This window comes from Mustela putorius, unplaced genomic scaffold, assembly GCF_011764305.1.
Source record: "Mustela putorius furo isolate JIRA1106 unplaced genomic scaffold, ASM1176430v1.1 tig00003834_pilon_pilon_pilon, whole genome shotgun sequence".
Lineage (NCBI taxonomy): Eukaryota > Metazoa > Chordata > Mammalia > Carnivora > Mustelidae > Mustela > Mustela putorius.
In genome coordinates, this window is record NW_025421987.1 from 125,615,690 (window position 1) to 125,640,783 (window position 25,094).

The 25,094-nt window shown below is 37.1% G+C and overlaps 1 protein-coding gene across 1 annotated transcript in view; it reads left to right on the forward strand.

Moving 5' to 3' along the window:
• Positions 1 to 233: 233 nt before the first annotated feature.
• The window catches only part of STT3B (STT3 oligosaccharyltransferase complex catalytic subunit B), a 96,222-nt gene continuing 71,361 nt past the window's right edge, over positions 234 to 25,094 (forward strand). The window contains exon 1 of the mRNA XM_004754304.3: positions 234 to 928. Coding sequence (XP_004754361.1) covers positions 615 to 928 — 314 coding nt within the window. The 5' untranslated portion in view covers positions 234 to 614. The remainder of the gene's footprint in view (positions 929 to 25,094) is intronic.

Consider the following 25,094-nt stretch of genomic DNA (forward strand, 5'->3'; position numbering starts at 1 on the left):
GAGGGGGAAGGAGTGGGGGAGAGCGGTTGGGCTAAGCCCCGCCCTAGCTCGCGCCCCCATTGGTGGGTACCGCGGTTCTGGGCCCGCCCCCTAACGGACCTGTCGCATTGTGACAGGTGGAAGGGCCAGTTCCTGTCGGGTCGGGGGCGGAGTCAGAGGTAGCCTGAGCTCCGCCCGGACTCCAGGGGGCTCCTCCTCCTGCTCTTCACCGCGGGGCGGGCGGCGGGTGTGAGGGGGGAATGTCATTGCTGTTCGGAGCTGTGGTGCCGCCTCCGTCTGCTGCTTCTTCTCTGGCGCCCTCGTCCCGTCGGCTTTCGCCGCTGCCGCAGCTGCACGGAGGATACGGATGGCTAGTGGGGCGCAAGGGCCATCCGAGTTGATAGCGCGGCGGTCGCGGCCGCTGCTGAGGCAGAGATTCCCCGCCGCCGCCTCCACCCCCTGTCCCCCGGCCTCGCGGCGCTGAGGGCGGGAGCGCGCGGCGCTCTTCCCTCCTCCTTTTTCTTCCTCCTCCTCCTCCTCCGGGTCCCCGCCCAGCACCCCTCGCACCAGGCGGCGGCGGCGGCGGCGGCGGCGGCGGCGGCGGTGAGGAGCGAGACCCGCCGCCGGGGCACAACATGGCGGAGCCCTCGGCCCCGGAGAGCAAGCACAAGTCGTCCCTCAACTCGTCCCCGTGGAGCGGCCTCATGGCCCTGGGGAACAGCCGGCACGGTCACCACGGGCCCGGGGCCCAGTGCGCGCACAAGGCGGCGGGCGGCGTGGCGCCGCCGAAGCCGGCCCCCGCGGGGCTATCCGGGGGACTGTCGCAGCCGGCCGGCTGGCAGTCGCTGCTCTCCTTCACCATCCTCTTCCTGGCCTGGCTTGCCGGCTTCAGCTCGCGCCTCTTCGCGGTCATTCGCTTCGAAAGCATCATTCACGAGTTCGACCCGTGGTAAGTGCCCTGCCGCCCCTCCCCCGCCCGCGGCCCGCGGAGAACCGGGACCGGCGCCTCTGCCGCCGGGGCTCGTCCCGGACTTGGCCCCGCGCCGCCGCCGAGTCCCGCTCGCACCCCCGCCGAGGCGAGCGCGGGTCTGGGAGCTCCGGGCGCGCCCCCTGCCCGTGGGTGAAGTTTCCCCCTGGCAGCTCGAGGTGGGGTCCCCAAGCGGGACTTTGGCCCCCTTCCGGATAAGTGTGACGCCTCCCGGGAGGGTGAACGAAGCCCCTCGCAGCCCTCTTGGTTAGCCCAGTCCGGAGTGGCCACGCCGGGAGCCGGCAGGGCGCTCCTCGGCCGACTCGTGGCGGACTCCCCGCCTCCCCGCCCGTGGCTTTAGCGTTCTCTCATTTTTGCGGGCGCGTTTTTGCTGGTTGGGTTGGGATCGCCCAGGGGTTGCCCTGTTGCGGTTGGACGTGAGGCCAGATGTGCAGGAGCCCTGTCCACTCAGCCTCGCAGTTTTACGATTTTCGTGTTTCTCCTTTTTGCTCTCCTTATGCAAGAAGGGGGAAAGAGCGTGAGGTGTTGCAGGAAAGGAAATAATATCCCTGAAAGTGATCTGAAAGCTGGGGACTCTTATTTATTTAACACTAGATATTTTCAGGAGTGGCTTTTTTCAAGGCCCCTGAGTGCACTCAGCACCTCACTGTTCCACAATTATCTTGGGTTGCTTTTTAGAGCAAGAACATTACTCTGTTAGTCCAACTGTCACCCTCAGTATGTTGTGCACAATATCCGAAAGCATGGCATTAGTTCCTTTATTGGTCTCTGCAGGAACGTTTGTGGGTAAGAGAACAAACTATCACAGTGATGGGGAGCCTTAGGTTATAGTCCAGAAGTTACACATGGTATTCGGGACTGACCTGAATGTTTTAGGAAATTACCCTACTAAGAACACTAGCTAATTTAGGCATTACGCTGGTTTGTGAATTATTGCTTTAATTTTTTCCCCAGCTTTCCCAGCCTTTTGGTTTTGTTTGTTTTTTACCTTATACCTGAGCCTATGCCTTTTAAACTAACTTAATTCATGTTGAACGACTTGTCAGCCTTGAGTTAATCTTACAGTCATAATAATTAGATCTAACTAAACTTTAAGATATTTATCATTTGAATACAGAAAGAATCTTCTTGAATGCTTGTTACTGTATGGATTATAAATATTTGGGGAAGTGAATTACCTATGTATTAAAATACTGGATTGAAGTTCTGTTAAGATAGAAAAATTGGTAGTGCAGTATCTATTGAACATGACAGGGGCCTGCTCACTGAGAATTCATTTTAGGTAAACAGTTAATTACTGGGACATTCTTCGTGAAATGAAGAGGTTTTAATTTTTTTCTAACATTTAAAAAAAATAACTTTTATGTTATTTGGAATTACAGGAGAACGTACTGTGAAGCCTTGGGAACTAGGTAGAATGTTCTTAGTCTTAGGTTTGAAACACTTAAGGAAATTAGATAAAAATGAAATTGGAACCGGAAAATGAAAACTGCAAATATTTTACGGAACAACATCGTAAAAAGAGAAAGTTGTTTTTTTAGATTACAATAGTAGAAATGCATGGTGACTGAACATCACAGGTAGCAAAGGTTGTGAATAGTATTTCTAAGGGAGTATCATTTTTACAAAGGCTGAATATTGTTTAATAGTAACTTTGAGGCTGCAGTTAAGGATTTCAGAAAAATTCACAACTGAATGAGGAGACAATGTTATTATTTTTCCTTATTTTTAGGGAAGGTTAGAAATCTGCGTCGTCAGCCCAGAATTACTATTGAAATTGAGTATTGTAATCATGAAGTTTTATCAAGTTACTTTACAGATAATACTCTTTTTTAAAGTATGACAGAGAATTAGAAGTTGATCTTTTTTTAGGTTTCAGGAATATGCTTGGAGAGCATAACCGTTTTTTATCTACATGTTTCACTTCTATTTTTTTATGCATAGAAACACATTTTAGAAACACTGTCCTTTAGCTAAATGTATGAAATTTGAACTAAGTTTAATTTGTATATGCTAATCTAAAGGTATATATATCTCTTCATTCTTAAAATCTACTTTAGGTGCTTACTAATAGTTTTAATATTTACATTTTATTTTATATATTGTGTATATCCTATAATGTAATATATTTTATTATATTCCTAATTAAATGCTTCTGTTCATAATATTAGGTAACTGTCATTAGTATTAAACAATCCTTTTATAGTAAAGGAATTGTCCCTATCCCTTACTGTGAACAGAGATTTGCCAAATATAAATTTGATGTTTTAAGTATAATTTGGGTTGACTTAATGAGAAAACTAGATTTTTTAACAAACCAACAAAAAAACCCTTGTTTGCTCACTTTGGGTTTTCTTTTCATACCTTTTGAAGACCTCAGGTAGTTAGGTATCTCATTCTTGTAATCCATTCTTGTTGAAAATTTTTAAAAAGGGTTAGATTGCCTATCGTTATTACTCTGGATTTTTAAAGTAGTTTTCCTTCCAAGCTCATAAGAACACCAATGTTTTGATCTTTTAATCTAATACTCTAGTGTTATACTAGTTTGGGAGTCTCCCAGATTACTGTTTTATAATGCAGCAATGACATGAATCTTTAATAATATTTAAATGTTTCAGATTTTGTATCAACAAACCGATTTATTCTGGCCTTCTCTGTTACCTATTTTCATGTCTTTGTTGAAGTCTTTTTAGTGAAAAGTTTACTTTTTCTTTTTGATTGTGAGTTATTTCTATGATTTACAGTGGTTCTTAAATTGCGTAAGACTCTAGTTGCCAGAGGTGACTCATTGTCACAAAGTTATACTTGTTTTTTAAATTTGTCACTCAATTTATTTTTTAAATCTTGTAGCTGTTATAAGGGGTGGTATATAATGTTGGATATTATATATTTATTGAATTTTAAAGTACACTATACGTTTTTAGAACTTAGCAACATTTGTGGTATGATCTCCTCACCACTTCACTTTAGTAATTTCCTCCCTTATCAGTTGAGTTGATCAGATATGAGGAAGCAGTTCTAGAATATATTGTCTGTACTTGCCAAACATTTGGTTGAGCAACTATTTTAACAGCACCTAATTTTATCTTCTTTTTATCTGGAGCAAAATGTAGTTTCTACTTATTTTTGTTATTATTAATACTTTTATATTAACCAAGTACCTTTTCCACCACTGTTATCTTGTTGACTTACAGTGGGTTTTCCCATGGAGGTGATGTAAAAGCTCCCTTTGTAAGGAGAGCTGCCCTTTTCCCTGCCTACACAGGTTGCAGTGGGTTCTCCCTAGAGCTCTAAAGAGAGAATTAGAATTCTCTGAGCCTGAGTTTTGACTGCAGTTAGCTGTAAAAGGGCAGCAGATGTCTTTTTGCAGGGCAGAAAGCTGCAGTTTAGAATTGAAACTTGGAAGTTCAATTTTTCAAAGAAACTATGGGATAAATTGGTATAAATAGATTAATTAGTGCAAACATGTTTTCAAAGGATTGATAAACCCTTCAAAGGATTTATAAACCTTTGGAACATAAGCTGTTTGTAACTGGGAATTAGTTCTGTACTTTGAGGTCTCCACGTTTTTCTTCACTTTGCAGATGACAAAAAGAGGCTATTGACCTCAGTTCTGAAGAAGACAAAATGGATAACAAAACCAGTTTTAGAAAAAAAAAAAAAATCCCAAATCTTAAAAAGTTACTTTGACTGTAGAACCATTAGCAACAGCAGTCCAGCTGCACTTCAGAACAGGTATACTGTCACTGGATTCTTTGTAATTTACAGTTTTTCTAGCCTTGAGCTTAAAATCATTCTAAGTTACAACAACACTTAGGGAGGAGGTGCAGGGAGTGTCTTGGCCTGCTGCATTGGATAATTGAATCAGATCTGCTCCTATCTGGTTTAAGTGTGATGGTTCTTGTAGGTAGTAAACAGGTTTTATGAGGCATATAGTATATAGGTCCTGGGGTAGTTAGGATCTGTTAGTAAAGACTTTGGAACTTTTTCTTTTTGTTCTGGATTTTCATATTTTGAGGTCTAACTTGAGTAAGACTGCAGATCTTTTACTGCCATGAATAGTTTGCAAAAATTCAACACTGATTGTAGAGGAAGCATTAGAAGCTCATGGGCTCTGACCCAGTTGTTAAAGAATATGGGGAAATTTATTGGCCTGTGTGTACTTAATCTACTTCTGATTTTTTTGCTCTCTGTAAGTGATGAGTACTTTGAGATATGAGAAAATGTTAAAAAGTTCTCTTCATTGTAATTTTTTAGTATTCATTAGTGCATACATGCTCTCAGAAAAAATGGAAAGATTAATATTCTTGAGTGACTGAATCATATGTTACTTGCTTACTTTAAAAACTTAAATGCTCTTAGAGCCCATACTCAGTTAACCCAAATTATAAAAGCATCCCACAATTCAACATGTGTATGTTACGTTAAATTGTAATTATAAGAATTTTCAAATATACTGAAAAGTTGGAAGAATTTTATAGCAAACTCTCCTCTTCAACACCTACATTCTATAGTTAGTGTTTTAGTTTATTTGCTTTATCATATCTTTCTATTACTGCTTTTGAATCCTGCTTTTAGACATTGATAGTACCTCAAGAGTGTTATCTTTGTTCTCCAACTCCATAATTAAAAGGATCTCTAATTTCTGGACATTTGTTTTCTATAATACTTGAACTTAATGAGTATAAATACTGTTTCTGTATTACCCTCAATTGGACTGCAGGTTAGAATCAGGATTTAATCTTTCTTGGTTTTGGTTAATAACTTATCTGAGTACATCATAAGTCAATGCATGTCTGTTAAATGACTTGGCTTTGCCAAATCTGATGTCTCAGATGGAACTGTGAAGTTGTTAGAAGGATATTGATGTTGGTTTTACCAGACTTAATTTATGTGGAACACCTAAATTCTTTTTGGATTATTAGAAGCCTCTCATTGGTCAGCCTGTTGCTTACTCTGAGTCATATTTATGCTGTTTTATTGCCGTGTTTTGTCCAGATATTAGCTTAATTTATGTATAATTGCAAAAGTTACTTATTTCAGTCCCTACAATTAATAGGAGAAAATGGAAACATTTTCAAATAATACAGGATCCCCGAAAACAATGTATGGGCCAAATTAATACTGTTGAAAGGGGAAAAAATGTGAATGGTTAACTTGCTACCCCATCTTAACTTCTTTACTTCCTTTACCTGATTCTGGTGGATATTTTTTGTTTTTAAATCACTTACTTTTTTCTGAATAAGTTTCTGTGTCCTCACTTGACCTAACTGTGACACAAATAATTTCCAAGGATTTAAAAATTGATAGAAACTGTCAATACCATAGGATTAAAAAAAAAAAAGTGTTAGGTGGAGGTAAGGGTTGGAAGAGATAGGAGCAACTGCAGAGGCTGACCTATTTTAAGTAAAAGTAGGTAAACTGGCATTTGTTGCCTTGGAATTTTATTTCTTTGTAAAAACACCTTCAGAGTTTCAAATGAAAGGCATCTAAACATACTTTGGAATATAATCTGCACATAGGTTGGTGAATGCCTTTATGTTGGTCAAGTTTATACTATTTTAAGAAATACACATTTCTAAAGAATTGTGACTGCTACACTAATAAAATTGATCATATCATTAGTGACCATTTTTTTCTTCCTGTGGAACTTAGTGTTGCAGGATAATTTTAATATATGTTCCAAATGATAGTAGATGCTTAGTTTTTACAGTGTCTTACAACTTGATTTTAGATCTTAGAATTGAGATAAGGTAACATCTCTTCTGTAGATTAAAAAAATACTTCAATTTAGTATTTCCTTAAGAATTAAATAATACAGTTGTGCTTGTCTCCAAAATCTATGTCCTATTTACTGCATCCTCTGCCTTCAAGGCAGGCTTAAATGAAAGTGTCCTCCATTTAATTTATGTTTTTTAATCAGCTGCCCTGATTTAAGTCTTAACATATTGGCTTATCAGAATGCCTGGGCACAATCCATGCCCAGCTAAGTAAGCTCACTAGTTGGATAATGGCTAATTACTTGTTTTGATGTAGGGAAGAGAGAAGAGTTGATGATGATTTAAAGATTTTATTTATTTATTTGAGAGAGAGAGAGAGAGCGAGCGAGCAGGAACTGGAGGGGTGGGGCAAAGGGAGAAGCAGGCTTTCCCTGAGCAGGGAGCCAGACCTGGGGCTTGATCCCAGGAAGCTGGGATCATGACCTGAGCAACCCAGGTGCCCCCTGCCTTCAGGTTTTTAAACCTGAATGACTAGGGAGTTTTCAGGGATGGGGTTTTTAAGGGGAATAGCTGAGTGAGAAGAAAAGATGAATGAGTCCAAATGAATGTTGTTTTATTTAGATTCATTTTGTCTGTAAAAAATTCATTATAATAAGGTTGGAAATAATAAGCCATCCAGTTAAGGGAATTTTACAGGGTGGGAGTTTAGTAGATCCAGAATTCAATAATCTACAGGGCTTCCAGAGTATATGTTGGCTTGGCTTGTTATCAGGGCAAAGAATCTGACCAGTAAAGGGGGTGAAGTACTTTTTCTAAGGTTGTAGTTTGGCTAGATTCTCTTCTATTTCCTTTGCACCTTTGTTTGCATTACAGGCCGTTTTGTGAGAAGTTTGAAAATTGTTACTTGAGAAGATGAAGGGAAGTTTGTTTCTACGGTTCACTTTAAATAGACAGTATTGGAAATTGAAGTTTAGCTATGAAATGGTTTTTGGATTTTTTTTTTTTTTAAGATTTTATTTATTTGACACAGAGAGAGAGAGAGAGAGAGAGAGCGCACAAAATAGGCAGATAGGCAGGGGAGGGGGAAGCAGGCATCCCACTGAGCAGAGAGCCAGTCCAAGGAGGGGGGGAGGCAGCTGAATCCCAGGACCCTGAAATCAGGACCTGAGCCTAAGACAGAGGCCCAACCCACTGAGCCACCCAGGCGCCCCTATAAAATGGTTTTTATGTGAAGTTTGACTTACTTAGAATTAGTGATACAAAATTTGTGTGCTTCGCTTATCTCTAATTTCATTGAGTTAATAGTTTTCATGCTTTAGGTTTTCAATTTTTTCTTACTTTTTTATTCATTCCTATTTGAAGAGAAGGGCTATTCATAAAATCTTAAAGAAAACTTATGTTTATATTAATAAAATATAAATGACTATTTTATAACTAAATTGATAATGTTTTTTTGAGGTTTTCTTTTAATTTCCTTGTTTATGCCCTACAGGTTTGTCAGCTGTTCTCCGGTAAAGACTTTTCTTCACAGTGCAGTGTTCTTTTCTTTAGTGATATCTAGCAATCTTTCCAATCTACACATGACTTCAGATAAATTGGATTTTTAAAACTTAAATTGTTGGGTCTTTCTCTCCCATAGATAGATGGATAAATAATATTGTAGCATATGCTGTTTTCTATACTATTTTTAAGTTAAAATATACTAATTCATAATTTCTAAAGTTCCTGTGTATGCACAGCTTAAATTACTCTTTGTTGCTGGCCAAATGGGTGGAGTAGAGTCTGTGAAAAGAATCACCACTGGGAAACTCACTTGAGACCACCATGTTTATTTCATCCTTATTCTTTTCTTTTTAATTAAAGTATAGATGACATTTAATAATTTCAGGTGTACAGCATAATTATTTGGTATTTGTATACATTTTGAAATGATATTAAGGTGTTAATATTTGTCACCTTATATAAAGTTTTTTTTCTTGTGATGAGAACTTTTAAGATCTATTCTCTTTGCAGATCGTGCCTATTCTTAAAATAACCATTAATTTCCTTAAAGTAGAATAAATTCTATATCCTTAAAGTAGAATAAATTCTATTAAATAAATTCTATTTAATAAATTTTATTATTAAGGTAAATTATTAAACCATCTTACTTGTATAATCCGCAAGAACAGTAATGGAGCACAGAATTATTGGAAGGCAGCACTCTTAAAGTTTTTGGAATGATATTTGAAAATGTCTTAAATGTTTATATAAGCATGAGAAAAATGTTCTGCAAAAGCTTTTGGTAAGAAAGTTTTTGGTTACAGTCTTTTAAAAAAGTTTTTCTTTTATGGTGAAATATAACACATTCTGTAAAGTATATAAACCTAATGTACAATGTAATGACTAATTATAAGATAAACACCCATGTGATCATCACCCAGATCAAGAAATAGAATGTTGCCACCACCTCAGAAGCCTTGATGTGTGCTTGCCTCCCCTGCTCACCACTTGTATAGTAATTACATAATTGCTTTTCCTCATAGGTGGTGCAATTCTGTGTGCATTCTGAAATAATATAATTTAGTTTTGCCTATTTTAAAACTTGAGATAAATGCATTTAGAGCTTTTGTGTCATTTTTTTTCCCTCTCAGCATTGTGTTTAAGATCCATCTTCATTGATCAAAGGGTTGTGGAGAATATGTGGTAATAAGGTTTAGCAATCATTTGACTAACCAGGCTTACCCCGCTGTGGAGGTTGCCTGCTCTTTCACAGCAGGAAGTACTTGTAGGAAAGGGAGAGATTCTTCTCTTCCCTTGAGATTAAAAAATTACCTCATGATGGATACTTTGAGTTAGAGTCAACCTTGTCTCCAGTTAACCTTGACAACTTTTCAAAAAGTACTAACTGGCCAAAGAGATTCAGTCTTTCAGCAGACACTAAGACTATAAGGAAGGAGGGGCCGGGGGAGACATCATTTTCATTTAGGAGACAAATGATAAATAATCAGATAACTGCAAAGGACTGGTTTTTAAACTATAGCTTTTGCCAAATATTGCTTACTTTAAAACGTATTAAAATTTATATAAGGTAGGGAGTGGTAGTTTGTGAAAGAAAGGAGGAAAGCGAATGTTGGAAAGAGATCTGAAATGAAGGAATTTAGGAGAACCCTAAGAATGGGGTGTTTAATAATGTATTGGTATCTTTACAAAGGATAGCTCTCTATTCTTCCAGTCTTCTGTGGCTACTACTGTTTTTCTTTCCCCTGTCTTTATTTCCTTTATTGATTTAATAACTGTCTTGGTCTTCAGGAAGAATAGGAGAGGTTTGATAGTAGGTTCCTTTCAGAAACTGTCTTCAGGGGATAAAAAGTTTTTTTCAAAGAGTAACAGTCAGGCATTGAGTAAGGTATACAATTGTCTAATCACTGTGTTGTACACCTAAAGCAAATGCAACATTGTATGTCAACTATACTTAAGTTAAAAAAATAATAAAGCAAATGATTTTCTATGTAGGATTCCACGTGATTCTTTATGTAGGAGCTTGAAATCTGTTGGGGTGTGGAAATTTGGCATTGTATGTTAGCAAATGATTAAGGATGTTGGAAATGGGATTCTAGGCCATGACTGGCTAGCTGGATACCCCAGGAGAACTTTAAGGGAAGGAGATTTTAGTTCAGTGAGTATTTCTTCCAAGTAAGCTTTTCTTTTAATTAGAAAGCAGTTCTTAAGTGAAATAGTGAACAGGAATGTTCTCTAATGCATGTCTATTTATTGGTCAGAATGATTTTGATCAAATTTGATGGTATTTTTCTGCTGCCCATTAGTATGTAACCTATGCTACGTGAATGGATAACAGTTGATTTCTTTTGTAAACAAAGCCTTTTCATAGTGCGTTGTTGAAGAATTTAAATCTAGGACTGCCTTTCTTAAAACTCCCAATTTAGTCAGCTAGTATTTCTATAGAATTCAGACTTAAAATATAAACCAAGCATCATAAGGAAGGTATATACATACTTATTATTCCTCGTCCCCTATATCTCTTGTAATATATGCCAGAGAGAAATATAAATAACTTTGAATTAGGCTGTATTTGGATAATGTTCCAACCTAATGATTTAAGCTTCTTTAATACCTCTAGTATTGTTCTTGTTTGAATTCCACAGGGAAGTAGGGATAATTTTTTTTTTTTTGAAATGTGTTAACTGTTAGGAAACATGCCAGGCATACTTCTTTCAGAAATAACAATCTAATATGGTTTATCTGCCTTGTGCGAGAGGTATAGATACAGGTTTTATTGATCCCAATATAGAACAAACTTGCTTTGGTTAAATTTTGTTCAGGACTTTTCATTTAACTTAATAGGCTAGAGCTGTATTGAAGATTTTAACACCTGTAATGTAAAAACGCTCAAGGAGATTTAAGTTATTTGTTCTTTGCCTAAAGTGGTAAAATACTGTTACAGTGATATGGTTCTTATTTCCCTCCCTAATGAATAATAATATTAATAACTTACTGTTACTGTAGAGAAGTGAGATTGTTTAGGGTTAAGAACATCATTTCTAATCATGCTAGAATATCCTACACTGTATTAGCAATGTAGTGGATTCAATATATATTAACATGGATCCTTATCCTTAATGGTAACCACATTTTATGTTTTGGTGATAATAGTAATAGCACAGGAAGTCTCTCTTGTATCTAGTTTGATAAACCTTGGATTTGACTGTGATGTCAGTAGAAACATGTGTAGTGATAGTGTGATCCTTAAGAAGCGTATGTTTGGCCTTCTTCCTCATTTCTGCCACAGAGCTCCTAAAACCTTTGTAATTTTCTGAGTAATGAGAGCAAAATTTGGCATCTTTTGTTATGTTAATGCAGTGACTTTGGAAAGCCCTGAGGTCACCTAAGGATGGGAGTTGGTTGCTGCTGGAACCTACCCTGTGATTAGAGGGTTGGAAGTTTAAGTCCTACCTTCTCACCACTGGGAAGGGCGAAAGGGCTGCAGGTTTAATCACCAGTGGCCCCAATAATTTAATTATGCCAATGTGATAGAGTCTTCATAAAAACCCCAGAGGACAGTTTGGGGAACTTTCATATTTGTGAATATGAGGAGTTTTGGGGAGTGTTTGGTGTACTCAGAGCATGGAAGCCTTGTGCCCCTTCCACATAGTCTTGCCCTATGAATCTCTTTATCTGGCTCTTCCTGAGTTCTGTCATTTTATAATAAATCTGTGATCTAGTAAGTTAAATATTTTCTTTCAGTTCTGTGAGCAGCTCTACCAAATTAATTGAACCCAGGGGAGAGGGTCACTAGAATTTCTGGTCTGTAGTTAGTAGGCTAGAAGCACTGATAACAACTTGGACTTGTGATTGGTTTGTGAAGTGGGAGATTTGGTTGCTGGGGAGGTCAGTCTTGTAGGACTGAACCTTTGTCAGATCTAACACTATCTTAGTTTCAGAATTAAGGTGATCTGTAGGACAGAGGTGTCAGAGAAATGATTGTTGATATGGAAACTCACTACCCCCTTACTGGAATTGTTGGTGGACATTTTAGTATGGAACATCATAATCTTACCCTCAATAAAGGTGTCATTTTAATCTTATAGAAGGAGGAAAGAATTGATGCAGAAAGGAAGTGTGATTCTTATAGAAGAAGGAAAGAATTGATGCAGAAAGGAAGTGATGCTTAAATGGAGAAATAGTTTATGTGAGTGAGTGATTGCCATCAGCACTTGGGAAATGACTGGTTAGCTGGATAGCCTATGAGAACTTTAAGGGAGGGAGGTTTTAGTTCCATGAGTATTTCTTCTAAGTACAGATAACTGTCTCAAGTTTTAACTCAACTGTTAAGGAATATTGAATAAGAAAAGACAGACCAGTTAATGCTGTTAGCTTTTGAGCTGGTAAATAAAAAGGGACATGTCAGCAATAAAAGTAGGGTTTACAAGGTGGCATTTTGTTTGAATTTGAGAAATACATCTTGATGTGGAGAAATAGTAAGAGTAGATATGAGCATTGGGTATGTAGGCATTTAGTTCATGCACATGATGAGTTTGGGTGGGTTGGATTAATGATCCATTTGGTTTCTTGGCTGTTGATTTAACTGTGATTATAGCATCCCTCACCCAAAAGTAGAGCGTTCCAATGAAAACTTTTGTAAGCCAAAATGCATAAAATAAAGAACCATTAATTTATGTGGAAAAAATTGTTTTTGGTGTTCCCAGACCCCAAAAATAACCCTACACTTTTCTGATGCACAAGAGGCTTAGGCCTAAGGGACACACAAAATAAAGAGCTAAGGAACGCTTACAGATGCAGTTCAAAGCTGTGGTGGCTTGATGCTGAGTGTTATTCTCAAGGGACGGAGCTTGATGGTGCCTTTCTCTCGGCTCAGGGTGCAGGCTTCCTCCTTAATGTCATGCTGCAAAACAAATAGTGAATGCTGTTTTTCCTTTTGCCATTTCCCGTAAAACTGAAAATCCTCTTTGATTCTTTCGATTATTGAGAATAGGTAACGTAGGTTGGTGGTGAAGTTAAAGGCGAAGTGGCAGAAGGGGAACTTTCAAAAAGCAGGTAACCTACATTGGTAATTAATTTGGAAATTAAGTGACACCTTAGGAAGCCATCACCGCTCTGACTGATGTCACTTAAACCTTCCTAGATAAGGTAGAAAAGGTTAGAGGATAATAAATAAAAATACTCATTGGGGTTTAAATCGCCTGTCTCCAGTAATATATCTCTGCAGTAGAAATAGCTTTGTCTTTGTCTAATTACTGGGAAGATCTTTGAATATTGTGGATTCTGAGAGTTGAATAATCCAAAATATCAAGTCATTACCTTTTAGTTGTTTTTGTTATTATTATTTAAGTAATCTCTACAGCCCATGTGGGGCTCAAACTCACCACCCTGAGATCAAGAATCCTATGCTCCTCAGACTGACCCAGCCTAGGAGCCCCAAGGCCTTGCCTTTTTTTTTTTTTTAAACTATGGATTGAACTCTAACAAAACGACTGGTCACCTTTTTATACTCTTGCTATTATTACATGGAATAGTATAAACATTCCTGTGAGTTCTAATACTGATAGGTTGTAATGGCTTCACCAGATGTTTTTGTGTACTTTTTTAAGAAAAACCTTTATCCATCAGTGTGTGTGTCTTTAAATCTGTTATAGTGAACAAGGTTTGTTGACTATATTGACAATTAAAATATTGCTTGTGTTTGGGGTGCCTGGGTGGCTCAGTGGGTTAAAGCCTCTGCCTTTGGCTCAGGTCTTGATCCCAGGTGGGATCAAGCCCGCATCAGGCTCTCTGCTCAGCAGGGAGCTTGCTTGCTCCTCTCTCTCTACCTGCTTCTCTTACTACTTGTGATCTCTGACTGTCAAATAAATAAATAAAATCTTTAAAAAAAATTGCTTGTATTCTTAATTTTTGAAAATTTAGTAAGTTTTATGGAAGGTTAATCCTAAAATCATTTTTACTCCACACCATAGCTAAAGAAAACTGTATTTTAATAGGCTAAGCAGCTTTCTGGAATTAGAAGGGATAGGAAAATGAAACAATATTTGGTAGATTTAATAAACCTGATCTTTAATCTATAAAGGCCAGTTATTCACTGAAAGTAGAAAAATGAGCTTGAGAAGCAACTAAATTTTTTTTTAAGATACATTTATTCATTTGAGGGGGAGATCATATGCAGGGGGAGGGGCAGAGAGAGAGGCTCCCCAAATGGACTCCCCACCCAGTGTGGAGCCGAAAAAGGGCTGCAAACCACAGAGGGCTCCAGCCCACAGTCCATGAGATCACCACCCCACCTGAAACCAAGAGTTCAACAATTAAGGGACTGAGTCACCCAGGTGCCCCGCAACTAAGATCTTTTTAAATTTTTTTTTGAAGGTTGTTAAAATGAGTGGGTCACTTCTTTAGAAAGGGAGATCATTTCTCTTGTTTAGTATACTTTATTTTGGCTATTTAATTTACCATATTTAAATAAAGTGTAATATAAACAGCATGTAAAACAAAAGGTTTTCCTTTTGAAGTAAAAATAATTCTAGACTTTTAAAAAGTTTATAATAAGTACTTGTTATAATTGTCGGATATGAATTACAGCATAATATAAAGCTATAAACTTTTTATATAAATCAAACTATATTGAAAATGCAAATTACATATGAAGTAATGTATATGTCATATTTGTAATTATGAACATAATGATAAACACCCATGTGAAACCCCTTCCCAACTATAGAACTAGGGCGTTACCAATTTCACATCCATCCATATTTCTTCTCTAGCCTGTCCTCCTTATTTTCCTCTTAGCACTAAGAAACCATGATCTGAGTGTTGTTTAACATCTCCTATGTCATTATTAAAGAACATATATTTAGATATCTTTGTGTCTTTAGACAATATATTGCTAAATTTTGCTTTGTTTGGAGCTTTAAAAATAGTATTCTCTATAAAATTTTCTTTGGTTTGTATACATTATACATTTCCTAGTTGGTGAATATTTAGGTTTCCAACTTTTTGGTTTTATGAATAATGCTGCTATGAACACTAAAAACTATTTTCGGATGCATGCATATGTGTGGATGGTTGCTGGAGTGTATACCTCAGAATTTTGTGGTAATTTTTATTTCAATTCATAAAAATATAATATACCACCTCAAAACTTGGTGACAAAAAGCATTTCATTGTTTAACAATTCTGTGGGTGGAATGGGAGTTTTTTTCTTCCTCGTGATTTCAGCTGTGATGCTGGGATGATTACAGTCATCTGGAGGCTCAACAGGCTACAGTAAGCTGGGGCTAGGAGTGCTGGGATGCTATAAGGCTTAAGAGTCCTCTGGTCTTGATTGGGAGCTCAGCTGCAGCTTTTAGCTCCTTCATGTGGCTGCTTAGGCTGCCTCACAGCATGGCAGCTGAATTCTAAGAGCATTCCAAGAGCAAGAAAGCTGCTTTTCCAGTTAAGGGGTAGGCATGGAATGATCAGTGTGACTTCCAGTATATTTTATTGTTCAAAGTAGACACAGGTCTATCAGAGAGTCTGGTAGGGACAGAATTACTTTGGACAATCTTTGGAGACTGGTTACCATATTGTGTGTATCATTTTTATTTCTTCTGTCCTTCACAGAAGACTTTGTGCTTTTATGTTTTATGTTTGTGTCTCTGGTCAGTTTTGTTTTTTTTAACTCGGTTACTTTGTATTTGGGGGGAGGGATACTAAGTCTAGGTTAAATTTGTTGCAAATTTTAATGCTTTTTGTGGCTTAATAGTCCTTAAGCACTGTAAGATATTTTATTACTGCTGTTCTACAGATGAGAAAAGGAAGTACTGGTTAGTGTGTTGAGAGAATACTTTGTGAAGTCAGAAGCCTCAGGTGATATTTTTGGTTTTAAAAACAGCAGGTACAAAGGTGTACAATTATGAAATGGCATGATGCTCCATCCATCTACTTATTACCCTTCCACTTCCAAAAGACTGAGGCTTGGAAAAACTTAGAAGTATTTTTTATCCACTTATGGCCTATTATAATATTTTTGGTAAAGTGCTAAGTGACTTGGCCAGAGTGACAGAACTAGTACATTCATCTCCCAAGTTTTTTCTAGTCCTGTCTTGCCTATACCCATACTTGACAGTTTTTTTCCCACTAAATTATTCAGTTGGATCAGTCAGTCACTATCTGCCAACACATTTCAAAACTTGAGTTTTTGATAGCCAGACTAGTTCTTTTGAGGGTATGCTGGAGATCTCGGAAGACAGTGGTAAGGAATTGGCAGATATTTGAGATTTTCTTGGCTAATCCCACCTCCAAGCTTTATCGTGGAAATTAAGTTTCTTAAATGTTGTGGTCAGAATATTTTTTTCAAAATAATGGAAGCCAGAGAATCACAACCAATATTCAAATATTTGCTTTATGTACTTGAAGAAGCACACTTTCAGGCTTTGAGTGTAGTGAGTTGCTTTAAAACTGAAAATAATACGAACAGTTCTGAATTCTGTAATTCAAGGCTTTAAATAAAATGAGACAACTTTCTATTATGCCTGAACAAATACAAAATGCACAGAAATAAACTTGTAGACACTTCCCAGATTATTCTGTGTAAAAGTTCCTCATCATTACAGTTCTGTATGTTGAAGACCGACACTTCAGTACAGCTCTCTGGTGTAAAAGCAGTGCTTCAGGGAGCATGACTTAATTTCAAGTCCCTTCAGATTTCTTGGATCTAAGATTCAAAGACAGAAATAAAAGTCATAATAATACTTCTGATTTTTTGGAGGAGTTCTTTGACAAGTAAAGGAATACAGAGCATCTTTAGACTTTGTCTCGGAAACCTTTTCTACCTGAGATACCAGCTACTGTATGATCAAGCCTTTTACTCAGCCTTTCCTGCCCCAGATTCTTCCACTTTCAGTGTCATGCATTAGAATTAGTTACCTTCCTCAAGAAGTAAACTAAAGTATAATGTCCTGGCAGTAATGTTAATACGGTATTACCGTGACAAAATATAGGTGTCTAGTGCAATAATTTGGCAAAAAGCTAATGCCAGATTGCACCAGGTTGAACATAATGTAACACCATTTGTAAAAAAGAAAAGGGGAAGAGGGTAAGTCCATTTAAAATTCAGTAAATGCATTTGCAACATTTGTAATTCTCACAATAAACACATTTTAAAATAGAGTATACCCCAAACATGCTAATCTCTGAGGAGTTTAATACATGTTATTTTATACAAATTGCTGAAGCTGAAGTTACTTTAGATATGTGAAGGATACCAAAGTTTTCATATAGTTCAGTATTTTCTCTTTCCTTCATCCCCTTTCAAATGAGAAAACTGTTCTTTCTTAGCCCCGTCTTGAGTTATGTTTGCTGGTATTTTATGTTTGAAAAGTTAACTGATTAAAAACTAAGTAAATGGAACAACTTCTGGTTTCTCTGGAACACAGAATGAACTTATACCTAGAAGAGAACATAGAATTCATAAAAACTTTGTTAAAGTGGTTGCCATAAAAGTTCTGCAGAATACATATCCCAGGAATGCAGTTCGAAACAAATTCTGCTAATTTAAATTTGGAAAAACTGCAGATCCCATCCATTTGTTTATTATACATATTAGCATGTTAAAAGCTCAGATGTTCTTGAATACATTGTTAATTTTCTTTAATCCGGTGTTTACCATATTTAATTAGGAATTACTATAGGATTTTTTAAAAACAATTAGTGTTCCATACAATGGATACTTAATGGTTGTTAGTTGGAAATCTTATTTCTGTAGAATATGAATATATGTCCTGACTTGAATATATGTAACATACTACATGTTTATATTTGTAATGCTTATTTGGAAATTTTATTTGTATAGTATAATGGAATTATATACTATCAATAAGTAGATATATAATAAGTATAAATATGATAGGTTTATATATATGTTTGTTGGAGATCTTTTTTCTATAATACATGAATGTGTGTCTGACCTAAATATGTATTACATACACATGTATGTGTGCTACGTGGAGAGAAAGAGAATACATGCCAGGTATGTGAAGCTCTTGACTTTTGCCCAGGTGTTTTAGATATATTGGATTTAAGCAAAAAATAACATTGGATAGTTTAAATTTATCAAACCATTATCTTATTATCTTATTTCTTTTAAAAATTTATTTATTTGAGAGAGCAATTGCACTAGTGGGGAGAGGCACAGTGAGGGGAGAAAGAAAGAAAGAATCCCAAGCAGACTCTTTACTGAGTGCAGAGCCCAGCATGGGGCTTGAATCTCAGGATCCTGAGGTCATGACCTTAGCCAAAATCAAGAGTCAGATGCTTAACTGATGAGCCACTTAGGTACTATTTTATATTTAGGTACTATTTTATATGTGATTCCTAGAATTTTTTCAGATTTTTTGAATGGCATTAAAATACTTTTATCAGTCTGTTATTTTTATGTAATTTTTTGGTGCTAACTTTTCATTGTCCTTTCCTTTTTTCCAATTAGTTTATTTAGTGCCCTTTATAAACAAAGTAGACTCTCATTTTTCGAATGAATACTTAAGAAAATTGATAGCTGTCACAGTCAGTTAAGGCAGTAAGAGATAGAACTGTAACATGGATCTTGTTTTTTGTTTTTTGTTTTTAAGATTTTATTTATTTAACAGATATACAGCAAGAGAGGGAACACAAGCATGGGGAGTGAGAGAGGGTGAAGGCTTCCCATGGAGCAAGGAGCCTGATTCGGGGCTCAATCCCAGAACCCTGAGATCATGAGCTGAGCCGAAGGCAGAGGCTTAACACACTGAGCCACCCAGGCATTAATTGTTTTCAATTAATGATGTGTTTGGGTGAAGTTTTGCTCTGTTCTTAGGAGTTTGATTATCTCGAACTGCTGTACTGCATCTCATCTTAAGTGGGAAGGTACAGAGAGAAGCTCAAAAAAGTCTGCAGGACAGTATCAGCTTTGGAACAAACTTTTTTTTTTTTTTTTTTTTTTTAAGATTTCATTTATTGTCAGAGAGAGAGAGACTGAGCACAGGCAGGGGATGCAGCAGGCAGAGGAAGAGGCAGGCTCCCTGCTGAGCAAGGAGCCCGATGTGGGACTGGATCCCAAGACCCTGGGATCCTGACCTGAGCCAAAAGCAGGTGCTTAATGGACTGAGCCACCCAGGCGTCCCAACCGTTGGTTTTGTTTTGTTTTTTGTTTTTACCATATATTGCTCAAATAGAAAAATAGGTAGTTTGTCCATCTGATAAATACAGCATGAACTCTGCTTAGGAGAGATCTTGAATCATTGTGACTCATCCATCAGTTTTAAGAGCAGAGAGGTTAATGTGAGTAGTCTTAAGACCCAGTTGGAGCCAGGGGCGCCTGGGCAGCTCAGTGGGTTAAAGCCTTTGCCTTGAGCTCAGGTCATGATCTCAGGGTCCTGGGATCGAGCCCCGAGACAGGCTCTTTGCTCAGCAGGGAGCCTGCTTCCTCCTCTGTCTCTGCCTGCATCTCTGCCTACTTGTGATCTCTGTCAAAAAAAAAAAAAAAAATACCCAGTTGGAACTGCTTGTATATAAATGAGTAGGTGATCTGGTGTTGTGGTAGTGTTCAATCTGTGTGTTCATAGGTCTTTACAAACTTCAGAATTGACCTAGTAAAAGAGTTTAAAAAAAAAAAAAGATGACTTTATTCTGTATCATTAGTAGTTCTTTTTAAGTTTTCTTGTTTTGCTCTAGTTAATTAAACACTGATGAATCTCTTCCCCTAATTGGCTTGAATATATCCTTGCATGAGTTTGCGTTGTTTAAGTAATAAAATTAGCAATGTGTTTAATGTGTTACCTAGATGGTATTTATATGTAGATATGGTAGGACTGGGTTTAGATTGTTTGTTATAGTAGTTCTAATAAACTGGTGTTTTTTGCCTCCCAAGCATACCTGCCTGTCAGTCTGGTATGCTTTTGTTTTTGATCCTGCCACTAGATGGCAGGAATAATAAATGGTAGATTGAAATGCCAACTTGAGCTGGTGGCCTTAGCTGCCTTTTTTTTTTTTTTTAAGATTTATTTATTTATTTGACAGACAGAGATCACAAGTAGGCAGAGAAGCAGGTAGAGAGAGAGGAGGACCAGGCTCTCCGCTGAGCAGAGAGCCCGAAGTGGGGCTCGATCCCAGGACCCTGAGATCAAGACCTGAGCTGAAGGCAGAGGCTTTAACCCACTGAGCCACCCAGACGCCCCGGCCTTAGCTGCTTTGTACTTTACCTTTGTTGTTCTCTATTCCCAATAGTGCTGAATTTGGGGTATATATGAAGTCTTTCAACTAGTGGGATTTAGGTAAATCTGGTACTTTGTAGCCTGAGAGTGTACCTAGTGACAGGGTAGAGGAGAAGGAACAGAAAACTTTTAATCCTAGATATAATCCTTGGTGTTCTAATACTTCGCTTTTTACTTCTATTTTTATTTTTTCTTTGTGGAATTCTGTCCTTTCCTTTATTTCTTGATTCTCTTACACTTACATATCTTACATCCATAATTGGTCATTTCTGTTGGTGAACTAGTTGCCTTCTCCCTTATTAGGTGAATGTATGTTAACTTGGCCAATTTTGTAAAATGTTAATACTACACTTTGCAAAAAGACTCAGAGTCATAATTGACTATATGAATCTTTTCACAGAATGTATTATTTTCAAAGTAGCCTGCCGATAGCCTTTGAAAAGTAGAATGATGGGCAAAGTCTAGGGTGGTGGGAACGTAGCTTCCATGATTATGTTATATAAGACTGTGTTGCTAGTTGACTTGTACCAGAGACTCCTTGCTAGCCTATGAAGTAAGCAGCCTTGTTGGAGGAGTCCATGTACAAGGAATTGCAGGAAGCCTCTTAAGAGGCTCCAACCAACAGCCAGCAAGAAACCAGGGCCCTTGGTCCCATAGCCTCAAGAAGATATTCTGCCAGCAACCTAAGTGAGCTTGGAAGTCCGTTCATTCCCTGAATGAGTCTCCAGATGAGAACCCAACACTGTTAAAACCTTGATACATGAAAAAAAGAAAATTTTTAAAGAAAATTAATATAGATACCTTTGATAAACCTTTCACATCCCTTAATGTTACCTATTTGCCAGGGTGTTGTAGATAACAATGGTATGAGCCCAAATAGACATCATTCTATCTGAGGGAGAGATAGACTTGAAACCCTTAAGAATAACCAATATTCTGAAGACCTGTGATGCCATAAGAGCATCTGATAAATAAACATAATTACCTCTTTAGGACTTAACTGGTCTTTTTACAATTTACTCTTCCTAGGTGGTTTTCTCATTTTTTAGCATAATCTTGACATCACAAAACTTGATCTAGTTTTATTTCCTGTTAGTATTATGAAGATAACTTATGTGCATTTTTTCAGCCCTTGACATGCTCTTCTTTCTAAAACACTTCTTTTCTGCCTTTTTGCTCAATAATCCATCCAGATTTAAGATAGATGTCAGTTAAGTTCCATGAGGGAGCTTTGTGAGGACATGTGTGTTCTGTTTGTCCAATACTTAGCATGTTGTTCATGTAGGCCCATTAAAAAAAGAAAAAAAGACAAGAAAAAACCTTGATAGGAAGTATGCATTACTGGTCGAATTATTAAGTATTAATGGTACACCTACTTTGGAGAACTGTTTAATGTTTTTAAATATATGTGTACTTTATAACCTAAGAGTAGTTATTGAATGGAATGCTCAGTATTTATTCAAAGAAAGCGGAATTGCTAAATATTTATCCAAAGAAATAAAAACATATGTTCTTAAGACAAAATTTATTATATTCATGAAATGGAATACTACCCAGTAATAAAAAGAACAAACTGCTGCTACATGATGAATCTCAAAAATATGTTGAATGGAAAAAAAAAAAACACTTATTGAAAGTAGAATCTAAGATCTGTATTTATTAAGTTATTTTAAGGTTCATTTTGTTTTGTTTTGTTTTTTGAGAGAGCACTTGAGCAATGCGGGGTGGGGGTAGGGAGGAGAGAATCTCAGGCAGTCTCCCCACTGAGCAAAGAGCACAGAGCTTGATGTGGGGCTGGATCTCATGACCCTGAGTTGATGACCTGAGCAGAACCAAGAGTCACTGAGCTGACTGAGCCACCCAGGCACCCCTATGCTATATTTATATGAAATCTAAGAACAAAATGAATCTATGGTGAAAGAATTCAAAGTGTTTAGGAGGGAGAAGTGACAGGAGAGGTTCACATGGGAACTTTCTGGGTGATAGTTTTGGGTGATAGTTATGATAGATGGTATATATAAAATTGTCAAAACTCACTGATTCAAACATGTGAGATCGGTATATATATTTTAAGATTGTGTTTTATTTATTTGACAGAGATCACAAGTAGGCAGAGAGGAAGGAAAGCAAGCTCCCTGCTTTCCCAATGTGGGGCCCAATCCCAGGACCCTGGGATCATGACCTGAGCCGAAGGCAGAGGCTTTAACCCACTGAGCCACCCAGGTGCCCCAAGATCAGTATATTTTAATGCTTAATATAAATTATTCTTTGGAAAAGTCTTAGATGTCATTTGGTATCTCTTCTTTCCTTTCTCTGCTTGATTGCATTTATTACCTGTCCCTCCTGTCAGATTATCAAAGATTGTCAGCTTTATGAGGTCACAGACCAAATTTGCCTTGGTCTTAGAATTGTGGACTTGTATGCATAGTGCCCAGGCTTACCGGCTCTGAGGAAAAAGTTATTTGTGAACTCTGATTTCTTCATAAGTTGGTATCTAAACTTTATGGTTGCATTTTCAAGAAAAATATTTGCAGTGTAACAGAATCTTATATTCGGCGTTCTTCTTTATGTAGCTCCTAGCTTTTTCTGCTCTAGGATGCACAAAAGACATCTGTTTAAGTGTTGGTAATCTTGCTCCAATTACAGCTTTGCCAGCCACAGTTTGAGATATCACAGTGCTGTATTTATATACCAAAATTTAAAAATCCAATCTTTGTTTATAAATGTGACATTTATTTTATTCCTCTAAAACAAATGAAAACTAAATATTAATCCTGTTTTCTCCTGAATCTCATTTTGTCATCTCAATTTTTTGAGATTGGGCAAAAAAAAGATAACCTATTATTTTCTTTCTAGTACAGAAAGCCTTAGGCACCAGAGTAATTTGAAAGAGAACTAGATAATTATATAGCACTTTGTCTAACTAGTGTTATCCTTTATGGATATTATTTTTTTATTTTTATTTTACTATTTTTTCCCTTATTAAAATAATATTATTTTTCCCTCATTAAAATAATACTGTTTTAAATGATTTAATGGGTGAAAAATAAGTATAGTCTTGATTTCCCAAAGCTACTTCAGTGGATCACCCGTGTAGTTTTTTCCAAACTATTGAACTGCTGTAACTCATAGCAGTTTTTCAGTGCTGAAAAGAAAGGCCTTTCTAATATGACTTAATGTGTTGGGGATCCTCTAAAATTAAGTTTAAATTCTGCACAAATTCTTCTGGTCAGAGAATCCGTATTTTCATCAGATTCTCAGACTCTCACCCAGAAAAATTAAAAACCTATCTCAATCTCTGAGGGTTTTGTTGTAGTTGTTGTTTGTGTTTTGTTTTTTAAGGCTTTTTTCATTGCCAGTCCATGCTTTTGCCAACTTTTCAGAAACAACCAACTCTTAAGGTCGACAACTAATTCTTTCATGTTGAGTGTTTAGCTATACTGAATACTGTGAAAATATATTTGATGTCTCTGTTGGTTCTCTTCATGTCTTCATTGTTGTTTTGACTGTTTTTATGACCTTTTTGGTTGTAGAACTAAATCATAATAACTGTCCTCTGTGCCTCTGTGTTCCAAACCATCCCAGATAGGAGTATAAGAATGATGAAGAAGAAATACTTCCTTTAGTAAACCTGATTTAAAAAAAAAAAAAAGAAAAAAAAATGGAATCTCTGGTCAGAAATGCCTGTTCTTACTTATTATACCAGTTTTGTGGGGAAAATGTATACTTGGCAAGATTTTTAGAAATATCAAAATCTGAGACAGTGTGGCTGCATACATATCTTATCTGTCATCTGATAACTTATTCTGTTCTGACTCCTATTTCTGATCGTGTTGCTTTTATCCTTGAGGTGGTACCTAGCTATAAAAACCTGTAAAAAGATATAATACCATATTGCAAAAATTCAGAAAATTCATGTTAAGAGTTGCTGCATTTTGATATCTGTATTCTATTTTAGTTTAACAAATAGATTTTAGTATTGTAGCTAAAGAGCATGGTTTTTTTGTTTGTTTGTTTGTTTTAAAGTAAGCTCTACATCCAACGTGGAGCTTGAACTCATGACCCTGAGATGAAGAGTCACATGATTTACCGTCTGAGCCAGCCTGGTGCTCCCTCCTATTTGGCTTTGATTCCTGGGAAATGAAGTTAGATTTAGTTTTTAAACTCATAGGCCCTTATGACCTACATTTTTTTGTGTTTTATGTAGTCTTGAATTTTTATATCTACCCTTCTCTTGTCCTTTATCTTTCTTGTTACCTTTATTATTTTCGTGGAATAAGAAGAGGGTAAATTAAGATGTTTTTCAGATCTTAGGATTTAAAAAAAAAATTTATAGGCTTTGATTGCAAAAGCTTTTAGTACTGGTGGTACATTCAACATTTAACTCATTTTTAATAAATATTTATTGTGTGATAACTGCCAGGCACAGTACCAAGGATTAGGAATATATATAGTGGTCTCTGTTGTAGTGGAACTTATTTTCTGGCAAGTAAACATGGAAACAAAGATCTAGATAATTTCAGTTGTGATAAAGGCTATGAAAAAAAATAATATGGTAGCTAGTGTCCGGTATGTGGCTTTATGACTACCACTGTAGATATGGAAGTGAAGAGGCCTTTTTGAGGTGATATTTAAGCTAAGATCAAAATCAAAAGGAACTGGCTATCGGTG